Source organism: Histomonas meleagridis, assembly GCF_020186115.1.
Source record: "Histomonas meleagridis strain 2922-C6/04-10x chromosome Unknown contig_48, whole genome shotgun sequence".
In the NCBI taxonomy this organism is placed as follows: domain Eukaryota; phylum Parabasalia; order Tritrichomonadida; family Dientamoebidae; genus Histomonas; species Histomonas meleagridis.
Window position 1 is genome coordinate 361,860 of NW_027150891.1, and position 13,523 is coordinate 375,382.

General features: G+C 29.4%; 3 protein-coding genes across 3 annotated transcripts; 2 read left to right on the top strand and 1 right to left on the bottom strand.

The window, feature by feature from the left end:
* Positions 1 to 711: 711 nt before the first annotated feature.
* On the bottom strand, positions 712 to 1,530 carry GO595_006835 (F-actin capping protein, beta subunit; the record flags this gene model as incomplete). The annotated part of the gene is made up of 1 exon (XM_067920232.1): positions 712 to 1,530. One exon carries the CDS (start codon positions 1,528 to 1,530, stop codon positions 712 to 714), a length of 819 nt encoding a protein of 272 aa, XP_067773055.1.
* Positions 1,531 to 6,632: 5,102 nt separating this feature from the next.
* GO595_006836 (uncharacterized protein) lies at positions 6,633 to 8,822 on the top strand (the record flags this gene model as incomplete). The annotated part of the gene is made up of 1 exon (XM_067920233.1): positions 6,633 to 8,822. The coding sequence occupies one exon, from the start codon at positions 6,633 to 6,635 to the stop codon at positions 8,820 to 8,822; it is 2,190 nt and encodes a 729-aa protein (XP_067773056.1).
* A 433-nt stretch (positions 8,823 to 9,255) lies between these two features.
* On the top strand, positions 9,256 to 10,584 carry GO595_006837 (uncharacterized protein; the record flags this gene model as incomplete). Its single annotated transcript, XM_067920234.1, has 1 exon — positions 9,256 to 10,584. One exon carries the CDS (start codon positions 9,256 to 9,258, stop codon positions 10,582 to 10,584), a length of 1,329 nt encoding a protein of 442 aa, XP_067773057.1.
* Positions 10,585 to 13,523: the final 2,939 nt, after the last annotated feature.

The following is a 13,523-nucleotide window of genomic DNA, read 5'->3' on the forward strand; positions in this document are numbered from 1 at the left end:
TTAAAAAAAAGAAAAGGAAAACGCCACGTCCACAGTAGGTGATATTATTGTGTTAATTACATATTTACAAAGAGATAATTATATTTAAAAATTAACGTTTTTTAATTTCTCTCAAAATCTTCTGAGATAAAATAAATCTCATCCTTGGAATAGCCTATTGAAGGATAATATACAAAAAGGTAATTTGTGGTCATTGGAGAAATTATCCTTCGATCCTCGGCTTTACTTTTTTTGCTGTTTTATCTTTATTGTCAAAAATTTATGTTGAATAGTTTACACGAATTTCTTGCTCATTTCGAAAACAACACAGATATTATTATAGAATATTCTAATATTAAAAGCATAAGCTCATCTCCAGAACATGTAACATTTTAATATTATTTGAATATATTCTTAAGTTTTAAATACAACAATGCATTACAAGATGAAGGGCATATTTTTCAAATGCATTTTGAATCATCAAGTTGAGCTTCAGTGTATATTATCAATTAATTTAACAATTTCAGTAAGACCATATTCAATTGCAAATAGCTGTTTTAAATATTTTAAATAATTTCTAAATTTGTTTTTTATTCTTAATTCATGTGTATCCATACTATTTCTGCAATCAACAATGTTTGTATTGCTCTAAATTTCCATTCTTTTGTTTCATCAAAAACGGTTTTATTCGTTTTCTCAAAAAGTGACGTTTAAAATCATCCAGTAAATGGTTTACTGACCAGCAGCAGCTCTCCTCTTTGCAAAAAGAGCTGCTAATTCATTAGCGACAGCTGCTTGTTGAGCACGTCCATCTTGGTTGGACATGAGTTCAATGATTTGTCTCATCTTGGAGATATAGATGGACTCGATATAATCTCTGAAGTGTGCAGAGTTTGATTCAACAAGTTCACCGACGTTGACAATGTGATCATCGTCGTTCTTCCATGGTTTTGTGACAACTTTACGATCAGCAGTGCTACCGCCAATTGAGAGTGGTTGTGTAAGTCCAATGTCGATAGAGATGTGCATTAAAACCGATGAAGTTAAAGTATATGTAGCGTTTGAAGATGATTCATCAACTTCGACAACATCACTGCAGTCGATGACACCTTTAATTCTCTCTCCTGTACGGAGCTTAGTGTCGATGTTGTTCTTGATGAAAACACCGAAACCGAAAAGCTTATCTTCGATTTCCCAAAGATAAACAGAGCAAATACCGCCTTGGAAGTAAAGATGGCGATATGCATTGAAAGCATTATTAGCTTTGATTTCAATATTCCTCAAGCGCTTTGGGATTTGTTGACCATCTGGAAGTGGTGGGTAATACTTGTTAGAAAGTGGTGAACGGTGGCTATCGAGATCACGATTGAATTCGCAAGTCACAAATTGACCACCAGCTTCTGGGTCATTTTCAATTTTCATTGGTGTATCAACAGTGCTCAAAAGGGTATCTGTTAAATCTGGGCAAAGGTGGATTACATCATAAAGGCGTGGCTCAATTTCGGATGGTTGAACACGACGGAGAAGATCGTAAACAGCGTCTTCGGACATCTTGAGGAAGATAATGTGCTCAAATCGTGTAGGTTATTTTCAATTATTAGCGGTTGCGACTTTTTCATAACTAATATTTGACACTTTTCCAAATGTGATATGAAACTGTGCAGTTTTTCAAAATCACTTTTTGTTAATGATTATTAAACGATTACATTCTAACTAGAAAATGGATTCATAAACTATTTCTTATTATATTTTGGTAATGAAAAATATTTATTGATTTTTATTCGTTCTTAAGATTTTATGTTTGATTTATCTCCCTTTAACGATAGACGCATTGGCAAGGAAACTTTTTTACATTTATTGCTTTCAATTTTTTATTTTATTATTTAATTTTTATTAGAAGCAATATTGAATTGTTTCAAAAAAATTAATCATTAAGATATAATCAATTAATGTCAACTTATATATGCGTTGTTAATATAGATAATAGCATTAAGTTTATAGATACTTCGGAAATAAATGGGTATACATGTAAACAATTATTAGATAAAATGAAATTATTTAATGTTGACCTTTATTTTAATGCACACATTTTTTCTGAAAAGATATTGGAACAAAATGAATTAATGATTTTATATCCTCAACTCATTCTAAAAGAAAAAACATTAAAGCCTTCTTTTTATTTATCAATTAAACCTAAAAGCGATGATTATGTTTTGATATTAAATATTATTATAAATGCTACAAATTTTAAGGAAAAAATTTATAGTAAAATATTTTTTGAAACAAATAAGTTTGAAAATGGAAACGAAATTTTCAATACAATTAATGATGGATTTCTTCTTGAACACAAAAATGGATCAACTAATTCTTTTACATTAGATAATAGTGCAAGTGCAATATTTTCTCAAGCACGTATAAAACCTATTGAGTTTTCATGTACTTTATCCCAAAATTCTATTAAGATTATAAAACAACGAAAGAACATTCTCCAAGAAATTTTTTCTACTGAGTTAGCTTATATATCAGATCTTATTGAAATAATTACTTATTGGAAACCAAAGTTTGAAAATACGAATGATTTTTCTGTTTCTGAAATAATACAAATATTTAAATATTTTCCAATAATTTTAAATTGTCATACCTTGTTTATAAAAAAATTAAATGAAAGAGTAACTTCATTTTCATCGATTATTTCTGATATTTTCATTGACTTTTGTGATTTTTTTAAAGTCTCATTGCCTTATATATCAAATTATTCAACAATAATTAAATTAATTCACCATAAATCACTTAATAATCCGAATTTATTTATACATGAAAAAGATGGAACACCATTTTTTAATTTATTAATAAAGCCAATACAAAGGATTCCTCGTTATTTATTATTTCTCACAGAATTGGAACAGTATACACCAAAAGACCATCCTGATGCAGAATTACTTCAATATACGATTAAAAAAATTAAAAAAGTAAATAATGAAATTGATGAAGCTACAAAAAAAGTTCAACAATTAGAAAAAGTATGGAAGATACAACAAAAATTATCAGCTCCATTTAATTTGATCAAAGCTTCTAGAGTATTAAAATGCAAATGCATTGTAAAAATAGATAAAAATTCATATAAGTTATATTTGTTTAATGATTTAATTCTAATTAATTCTGTAGATAAATTTAATGAAACAATTTTCTTTAATAAAAAGATAAAAAAATTCAAATATTATCCATATATAAATTCCATAAAATTTTGTAATAATGAAAAAGAGATAACTGTTAATTTTAAGCGAGTATCAATTTTTTTATCAACAATAAAAAAATTAGAAAATTTACGATATGTTTTATATCAAAGAAAAGGAAATTATTCACATATATTTTATTGGTCAAATCCTTTTGTTATCAAGTATCAAGAATTTTCAAAAGAAAGTTTTTGTGTTTCTGTTGATAAATCTTTTATATTTTTATCTCCACCTATTGCCATATTCCTTAATCTTAGTTTAAGGAGCATTCAATCAAAAGTAATAAAATTTCTTGATCGTGTAGGATTTTCAATTTCTGAAAGTAATAAGAAAATATTCATTATAGGTGGAACTAATGGAATTGATTATTTCAATTCAATCTTAGTTGTTGATCATTTGTTTAACAATTGTACCGAAATATATCCTTGTAATCAAAAATTTAAACCACGTTGTGAACATACTTCTATAATATATAAAAATAAAATTTATCTATTCGGGGGAAGATACAAAAAGAAGTATTTTAATAGTGTTTATTGTTTTAACTTAGAAACAATGAAATGGAAAAAAATCAAAAAATTAGGAACTGTTCCATCACCTCGATCAATGCATTCAGCAGTATTATATAGAAATTATATGATAATAATAGGTGGAAGAAATAATAAATCTGTTTTAAATGATATTTGTGAATTTGATTTAATTAATTATAAATGGAAAATTTTTAAATCGGATGTGATTCCAAAGGTTTATGGGCATTCATCAATAATAATAAATAATATTATTATTTCTTTGGGTGGAAGAAATATTAAATCTGGTGTTCATCCTTTTACAATCAAATGTGATAAAGATTATGTTTTAAATAAATTTAAAAATGGAGGAAATGATCCTCAAGTAATAACAAATTTTGGTGTTTGTTTATATGAAAACAATTTGATTGCTTTTCATAATGGAACATTCTTTGCTATTACCTTACCGAACTCAATTGGGTTATTTTATAACCAAACTATACAATATAACAAATAAACTAATCCACTTTTTTAAGGTTTAATACAATATGAATCACAAAATATGTTTCAACCAAAGCATTTTGATTTTCTCCAAATTTCCTGATCAAATCATTTAACCCATTAATATAAAATAGAATTCTCAAAATAAAAAAAGAAAGATACCTAATTAAGAAAGTAATTACATTTTGCACAATGCAAGGAAGAAATTTAGTATTAAGTACATGAGTTAGAGTACTCAAAATGATTACCAAATTTCTTTGATAATAAAAAGATTGATTTCGAGAAAATCATTTTTTTTTTTTGTTTGGACTGCCCCAAATACGTTATTTTTTCGCTTCGAAAGCGTCGCTTCAATGGTTTCTGATTCACCTCTTTTCTTAGCTATTAGATGGGATAAAGAAAGTACAGTTTCACAAATCCTAAGTCAATCTAATAATATTGATTGTGGCATTGTTGTTTATAATGGTTCTTTTATTTTAAAAGATCGACCTCCACCAATTTCTATTGCTGTTTTTTTTCGCTCGTTTTCATCATTACATTATTTGATTGCAAATGGCGCATTAATTGATAAACCAGATAATAGTAATGTTCTTTTTTAAGGATTTCGTCTTCCAATTCATTTCTGTGCAGCCGGCGGTTCAATTGAAATTTTGGAAGTTTTAATTCAAAACGGAGCAGATCTCAAACCAAAAGATATTTATGGAAATACGACTTTTCATTATGCTGCAATGTTTGGAAGAGATAAAATGTTAAAATGGCTATGGGGAAATGGCATTAATCCTAATGAAAAAAATAATATTTATAATATAATTTTAATGAATCTTTTTCTTTTATGGATTTTTTTCATATTTTTTGAAACAGCATTTCACTTTGCATGCCAATCCGGTTCATTACAATCAATTATGTTCTTGAAGAATATTGGAATGATTGTAAACGATCTTACAAATGATGGAAGATCTCCATTGTTCTATGCAATCGAATCCAAAAAACTCGAAATTGTGAAACTCCTTGTTGAAAGTGGATGCAGTATTCATCAAATCGATAATAATGGAATTTCACTGTTGCACATAGCAGTTCAATTTGGAAGTTTTGAAATTGTTCAATTCTTGATAGAAAATGGTGTTAATGCAAATACAATTGATAATGTTTATCTTTTTTATTTAATGTTTATTTAGTTTATTCCATAAAACACCAATTCTTATTGCAGCACAGAAAAAAGAAATTTCAATTTTTAATTATTTGATTAATTATTGTAATGATTTTTCAATTATCGATGAATATAATTTATCACTTTTAGAATATTCTGTGATATTTGAAAGTATGGCGTTATGCAAATTGCTAATAGAGAAAGATTGCAAATTACATATTAATGAGTCTTTAATCAAATCTGTTTTATTAGGTAATACTGAAATTTTTTCATTTTTACTTGATAATGGCGCTAGCATTCGTTTATGTCGTTTCTTTGATATGTTTCAAACATCCTTCATGTTGCAATCACAACAAATAACCCAAATATGATAATTTCTTGCATTGTTAATGGATGTAATCCGAACTCATTAGATGAAACAAACATTTTTTCTATGTATAAAGAACGCCATTACATTTAGCATGCGAAGTTGCATCACCAGAAATAGTTAAAATTTTACTAGAAGAAGGAGCAAGAACAAATGCTATGGATAACTTTAATTTAACTCCATTACATATTGCATCACATAGAGGGATAATTGAAATTGTTGAAAATTTATTATCAAAAGGAGCAAAAGCTAATGTAACAGATAAATTAAATATTTATTTATTGATAATAGAACACCTTTACATTATGCTGCTATAGCAAAAAAGAAAGATGTTTATGATCTTCTTTTGGCAAAAGGTGGAAATTGTAATAATAGAATTCTTTTTAATTTTTCGATGCTGTTCATTATAATTTTTTTGTGGTATTATTTTTGAATTTTCATGACTCCACATATGATTATTAATAAATAAATCTTGTTTTTAAAAAACTTCAATGATATTATTTTAGTCAAGTAAGAGATGGTGATAGTATTGAGGAACATAATTCATTAGTTAAGATCATTTCCCCAGAATTAAGTTTTGGCCCAACAAAATGACATTTTTATTTCTTCACAATAAATTTGGAATTGAATGTTTTTTTATAAGACAGGTTTAAACCCAAATGCTAGAATCTGTTTTATTGGGCGAACCACCAAGATATGAAGCAGAAATTAGCAAACCTATCAATATTTTATATTTCGAAGAGTTTGAAAAAATGAATTTTTCAGAGATGACAGAATTCGAAGAGATATTATCAATTTTAAAAACACTTCAAGAGATAATAGAAAACGCCCAAAAAACAATGTGTATGCATGCAATATATTTTGTTTTAAGTTCTTTGCTGCCAGTTCATTTTGATGTTTTTATGACTCTAAATTTTTTAGAAGTTATTACTGACAAACTTTCGCAAATTGCATGCGATGGGGAAAGTATTTTAAAAAATGATTTTGATATGGTAGTATTTAATCTTATTTCTAGCAATATAGTACCAATTATGGCTCAATATCTCTTTTCACCATCATTTTCAAGGTTTCAAGCATTTGTTGTTGCTAACGAATATCCACATACATGTGATTTACTTAGAACAATGTATTCTTCCAAAAGATTTACACAATGGGTGATGAGCCCAAAGCGCAATTCTTATTCTCTCGACATAATTCTTGAATCCATTTTCCCAGCACGCGTTTCAGAACTTCCACCAGAACTATCAACAGAAATTGCTCGATGCCTTATAAGTGCATCCCTTTTAATCAAGCCTTTATCAAGTAGTGACCTTAAATTGACTGTCTCTCTCCTTATTTCGACTATTGCTAGGTTCCTTAAGTATTCGCCTGAATCTTTTTGTAATGCGTCGACCGTTTATTGCCTTCAACAAGTAAAAACTTCGAAAATCATAGCCCCTCCACTTGCTGATATTAGAAACCATCCCGAATTAGCAAAGCTTGATGCAGTGCTTCAGCTTGTCCGATTTTCTAATTATCATATTCACATAAATAATAAGTATCATCTTCTCAAATTAGCATCTATTTCTCCATCAATGAAAGCAGAAATCCTTAACCACCACTTCCATAAATTTCAAAAAGATCCTAAGGAACTTAAGTTTTTATATAATAATATTGCAATAGATACAACAGCACAAAACGCAATTTTTAATGAGTTTCCTGACAACCTTACTGAGCTCTCAATCCTTCTTCGATCCCAATCTAAGGATAAACTCAAGAAACTTGCTTATACAGAATATCTCCAAAAAATTCTCAATCTTATATTTGTTACAATAAAAAACCTTCCAACGGCCTCATGTAATCTTAGTATTTTGGTTAGTAGCTCAAAAGTCATGTCATCTCTAATTGGTTATGAAAATTATGTTTTCCAAAAAGAAATTCGTAACACCCATCGCTTTAATGGCTTTGAAGCGCTATCTCCACATTTCATTGCTGTTGCTTGTGCAGTAGCAGAGTCGATGATTTCGTCACCTCTTTTTCCTCATTTTGATTGTAACAATCCATCTTCGTTTGTTCTTAAGGCAGCGTTTGATGACATGTCATTAACATTAATTTCTCGCCCGAAGGAACTTCTTACATATTTATTTAATACTGATCCAACACCATGTAAATGTTCTATCCTAGTTTCTGGCTTAACATCATCAAGTGCCAAGCCTTATCTAAAGAATTGGAAGTTCTATTTTATTGCAAACATCACCAAACTTGTTCAATACGGAATTTCTCTTCTTAAAATCCCATCAGAAATAACCGTTGACATAACCGCCCAATATTATTTATCACTTGTAAAATTTTCTGTTGAACAAAACCTTGATAAAGGTTTAATTCAATCATTATTATCTGTTCCTATTGAGCTTACATGTGTTATTGGTAAGAAAACTCTTGAAATGGAAGTCATTAATTCCCAAAAAACTCTTTCACATTTTTTCAGTTTTATTGAGAAAGTCCTTCAATCGCCAATAGTTAAAAGTTTTATATTACTTGTAGCTAGACGCGACTTTTGGGATTCATTATTTTTCTGGCTTAATCCTAATGTAATGACACTTACTACAAAACTTCCATCAAAAATAATTCGAATCTTTTCTAAACTTTCAGACTTTGATAACACGATGAATAATACACTTGTTGGTACGCAACGAGTTATTGTTGATTGTTTACATTTCCATTTGGTTGATATCATTATCGATCACATTAATAATTTGAGATTCGAAGATTTAAATGTTAATATAAGTGAACGAAGTTTATTTGTCGTTTCGATTCTTCAATTGTTACTTTCGTGGTGTTCTCCTCCTCCACTTGCTTCGTATGTAGTGATGAAAATAAGGCCGGAATTAGTCGAAGCAATTCATCAATTCGGAGTCGGAACACCATTCGAAAATATGATCGTGGAAATGGTTAACATATTAAACAACGAGTTCGAAAAGGCTGCAAAAGGTGATCCGAAGGAAATAGTGGCAATACAGACAGTGTTCGAAGGAGAAAAAGTTGATGCGTTATTGAACAAAATATTTTTCACGGTGTTAAAACAGTATCAACAGAAAAAAAATATAATTTGAGTAAATATTTTGTGTTTTTTGTAAATTTGGATAAATATTTTTTTTAAAGCACTTCAGTTTTTGAATATAAATCCGATGATTTTTAATTCATTCGATTCTATCGTTGGAGAAACTTAATGATATCATTAAGAAACAATGCGAAGAATTAGCAGAATGTGAGCTAACTGTTATGGATTCGTTGAAGACATATCCTATATGTTTGCGCTTTCGATTGTTAGCAAGACGATTCGGGAGAAATCATTTCAATCAGTTCAATTGCATGAACGGTCAGTTGGTTTTTTTGTGAACTTATTCAATTTGAACCGATAAAGCTGTAAAAATTGTCAAAAAGTGTAATGCCGCGTTCAACGATTTATGTCTCGTGTAAAAAGGTTTACACCACTTTTTCATTGGCGTATCTGTGTAGCAGCCGAAAAGTGGCGAAAGTTTCTAAATGACGAAGTGTCTCACATATGAGGAATCTTTTGTTATTCTAAAAAAGGCTACAGAAATAAATATTGCTCTCATGGATGCTGTTGTTAAGAAGCTAGATGCATTTCATGGCAATATTAACCATATGCTTGATTCTTTATCTAAGAAAAAACTTGAGATTCCTGTTAAGCGTGACCGTAAACCTCTCTTTGATCGTAAGTTTCAATTCAAGAAAGACAAAGATTTAATCAAAATGAAAGATATTGAACCTAATCTTTCTAAAGCATGGAACATTTTATGTAATCAAATCATATGCCAACAAGCATCTCTTCGCGCTCTTAATGATGCTCTTAAGAAACCACTCATTAATCAATTTTTAAATCTTTCTCGTATCTATTCCACCAAAACGGGTACCATGGAGAAATATTCAGCTATTGCTTCCAAAGATCTTGAATCTACACGCACATTGTATCATCAATCATATAATGCATATCAACAATTATCCGAAAACATTAATGATATTAAACAACGCATGGACTCCGACGCAGCAGCCGGCAAACCACGCGATCAAATCCTCAAATACCAACAATCACTTAATGATTTGAAATCCACATTTAATAAGCTTCAAGATGAAGCCGTAAATGCGCTAGAAAAATATAATTATGCGAAACTCAGTTATACAAAATCGCTTGAGTCAGCTCTGACAGTGTTTGAAGAAGCCGAAATACAACGCGAAGAAGGAATCCGCAAATTATTCACAGATTTCACAACTCCGATCACAAATTACACTGAAACTAAGCAACAGATATTTACAAATTTACGAGAAACTGTCGAAAAGATTAGTGTTGAAGAAGATATTGATAAGTATTACAAACCATCTGATGTTGAAGTTGTACCATCTACAGTAATATTTGAAGCCAAGAAACTTCCTTTTGTTATCTCTGAGTATGTACCACCAGAACAAATATATTCTGATAAGTTACATCAATATGTAGCTGAAGTTAAAACCGAATGTACACGAGACTTCGAATGTGACCTAGAAATCGCTGTCGGTGAACAAGTTACTGTCATGAGTGAAAATGGAGAATTTTGTAAAGTTATTACTGAGAAAGAAAGTAAAATTGGCACTGTTAGGAAGCAAAACTTGTCGAGATTAAGCGAATTCGACCATAAGCTGTATCGGGTCGTCGCTGACTACAACCCGCCAGGGAGGTCACCGGGGATGGCGGTTGTGGCAGGTGAAGTGGTCATGTCGCTACTTCAGTCACAAAACGAAATTTTGTGTCAAAACCCTTATAACAAGAAGGGAACAATCCCTTTGTCCAACTTAAAGTTATATCAATATGACTAAAGAATTAATGATTAAATGAATTTAACGAAAAGGAAAATTTTATTTTTAATGTTGCAGTCAACAAAACTAAAACAGAATAAAAATTAATGATCTTTAAGATGTTTAATGAAAAGGTTGTGTATCTGTATTTTTGTTTCCATGCGTTCATTACTTCCAATTAGTGTTTTTTATTTTTGCGCGTGTGTTATAACTGTTATATTATATAGACTGACTTTAGAGATCAAGATTCTGATAATTATGTTTTAAATGTAATTTTATATTATTTCTGTCAGGTTTAAATGAGTGCATTCTTTACAAATGTTCCTGTATCTTCCACATATTATTTCATTAAACTAGATGTTACAAGTAATTTTGCAATACTTTGGAAATAAAAGTTTTCATATTTCTCTAGATTTTTCTTGTGTATATATTTTTATATATATAAATTTTTGATATTCATCATGGCTAATAGAAGTGTAGTAATACAAGGTGTCACTGATATAGTATCGATGGTTAAAAGAAAGGAATTTAATTTTAATTTTTTTTTATAATAATTTTGACAAAATTGTACAATCACTCCTCATTTGAAATTACCAAAAATGATTAATACTCAAGTAAAAACGGGATATTGGGGTAGTGCTTTTTTAAACATGAAAACAATAATAATTGCGTTTTATATGATCCTGGAACACACAAGAATTTCCCACTTCATAAATGTTGATTTTATGACAACGGTTTATTTCTATCAAAATGTTGTTTTACAACCATTCAATTGTTTCCTTTTTTTGCGCTTTTGCAGAAACCCCACATGATATTACAAAAAATGGTCTTCCATATTTCCAAACAGTACCTTCATTGTTCCATATTCTCGTACGATAATATCAAACCTCTGTCATGATATTGGCCCATTCAAAAAATTCAGCCCAGATTTACATCGTGTGAAAATTTCTTTCTTTCAACGTTCTTTTAGACAGAAAATTTGAAATGAACCGCCATCCAAATTTTTGGGTTGATACTTTTTGAAGGATTACATCCAGAATCAGGCTTTCCCCAGAAAACCAAATGGACGATGAAATGAAGGTCAATATTCAATGGCTTCCTGGGGCAATTCTCCCAGTTGTAACGCACAGATCATCAACAGCAGAAGAGCTTTCCAATTTACTTCAATTCTCATGTTTTGACCATGAAAAAGTATTTTTATTTCATAATGGATGTGTTCTTGATCCTTACGAAACTTTGGCGCGTCAAGGCATTAAAAATGGGGATATTATTGAATGCAAAATAGTAAGCAAAATCGATAGATTTGTCGATTTATTTACAAAAGAAAATCAATCTATTGCTCGAGAAATAGCTCGCGTTTTAGATATGCAAACAGACAAAATCGACTCGGTGAAAGAAATGGAAAAAGCCGACTCTATCTCATCATATTCAGATTCGGATTCATATCAATTTTTGTTTCAAGAAAGTAGTAACATTGCAACTTCAAATGATATATCATCTGAGCCACTTCCAATAATATGGCAAAATGATGAATATGAAAATATAAGATATAAAACTGATTCAAATATACGGGAGATTGAAAAGCAAGAGAATTCTGATCAAAGAAATGATTGGAAAAAAGCATTGCCAGAGGAATAAATATTTTGTTTTTTTCGCATAAATTTGTTTTGTTGTATTTCCTTGAGTTTTTTAAGAAAACGGTGGATTTGTAGAAAGTTGTTCCAGTGTTTGAAAGAACAGTGATGGAAATTTTCTTCAATTGAAGATTAAAATTGAATAGCCACACAATTTTCAGAAATAAAAAATTTTAACCGCCAATAATATTAGAAATATTTCAATGGAATCGGACCAGGATTGAAAGGAAAGGTCCGGAACGCAGTTGTTGTTTTCGACGATATGAAGTGAACTTAATTTTTGAATGAATTTCGGATATTTTTAAAATAATTTTATTTCATTTTCATCGAAATATATTGTATCATTTTTTTAAACTTGGATGATACGGTTTATTGTCCAAATTATATCTCGTAATCTTAGAGTCTTTTGCTTTTGTTTCCCCCAAAATTAGTCAAGAATATTTATCGGATTTTAGCGTTCAATGTGTTTATTCAAAAGCACCTTTGAAATTGGGATTATGGTTAAATTTCAATACATTTCGAAGAATAATTCTGGGATACTCCCCAGAAAAAGTCAGATTGATGGAATTTTAGGAAATTTGAATGATATAAAACAAATTTGAAACTTTGAAGAAATAATATGCTTTCTTTGGGTTTATCTTGACTAATAACACCAGAAAACAACTTGCCAGGCACTTAATACCTTAGAAATTTCATCATGAACAATATATTTCAATCTTCAACAATTTAAGTATTATAAATCAACATATCAGACATTACATCTGCAAATTTCTTAATTTCCAATTCATGAGCCCAAAAATATCAATTTGTTTTGGGCATATTTTTTTAATTTTCAATTTATTTTTATAATATTTCACAACAAACACAAAACACGTCCAAAAATAATATTTGTTAATGGAATTACTGCTTTAAACATTTTATGACATGAATAAATCATGAATATGTTTTATATATATGTTTCAAGTTCTTATAAAGTCCACATTCTTAGAATATTATCTATACAATATAATACGTTGGATTCATAAAGAAAATTTCAAACTCAAATAATAACAAACACTCAAACAAAAAATGATTAGAATTAATACTAGCAGAAAGTTTTCATTAACTTCCTTTCAAGTTATCTTCCAAAAATTTCTTTTCTTTACTTCAATGTGTTATTTCAAAAATTTCTCTCTTCCAGCATTCAACGCAATGTTGCATTGAGAATCAAATGTGGATGATAAACAATTATAACTTAGATGCGCTTAAATTGGCTTACATTAGTACGAACTATAAATATAGATATAATAAATACTTAATGATAGAATGCATGAAATCAATTTCTTA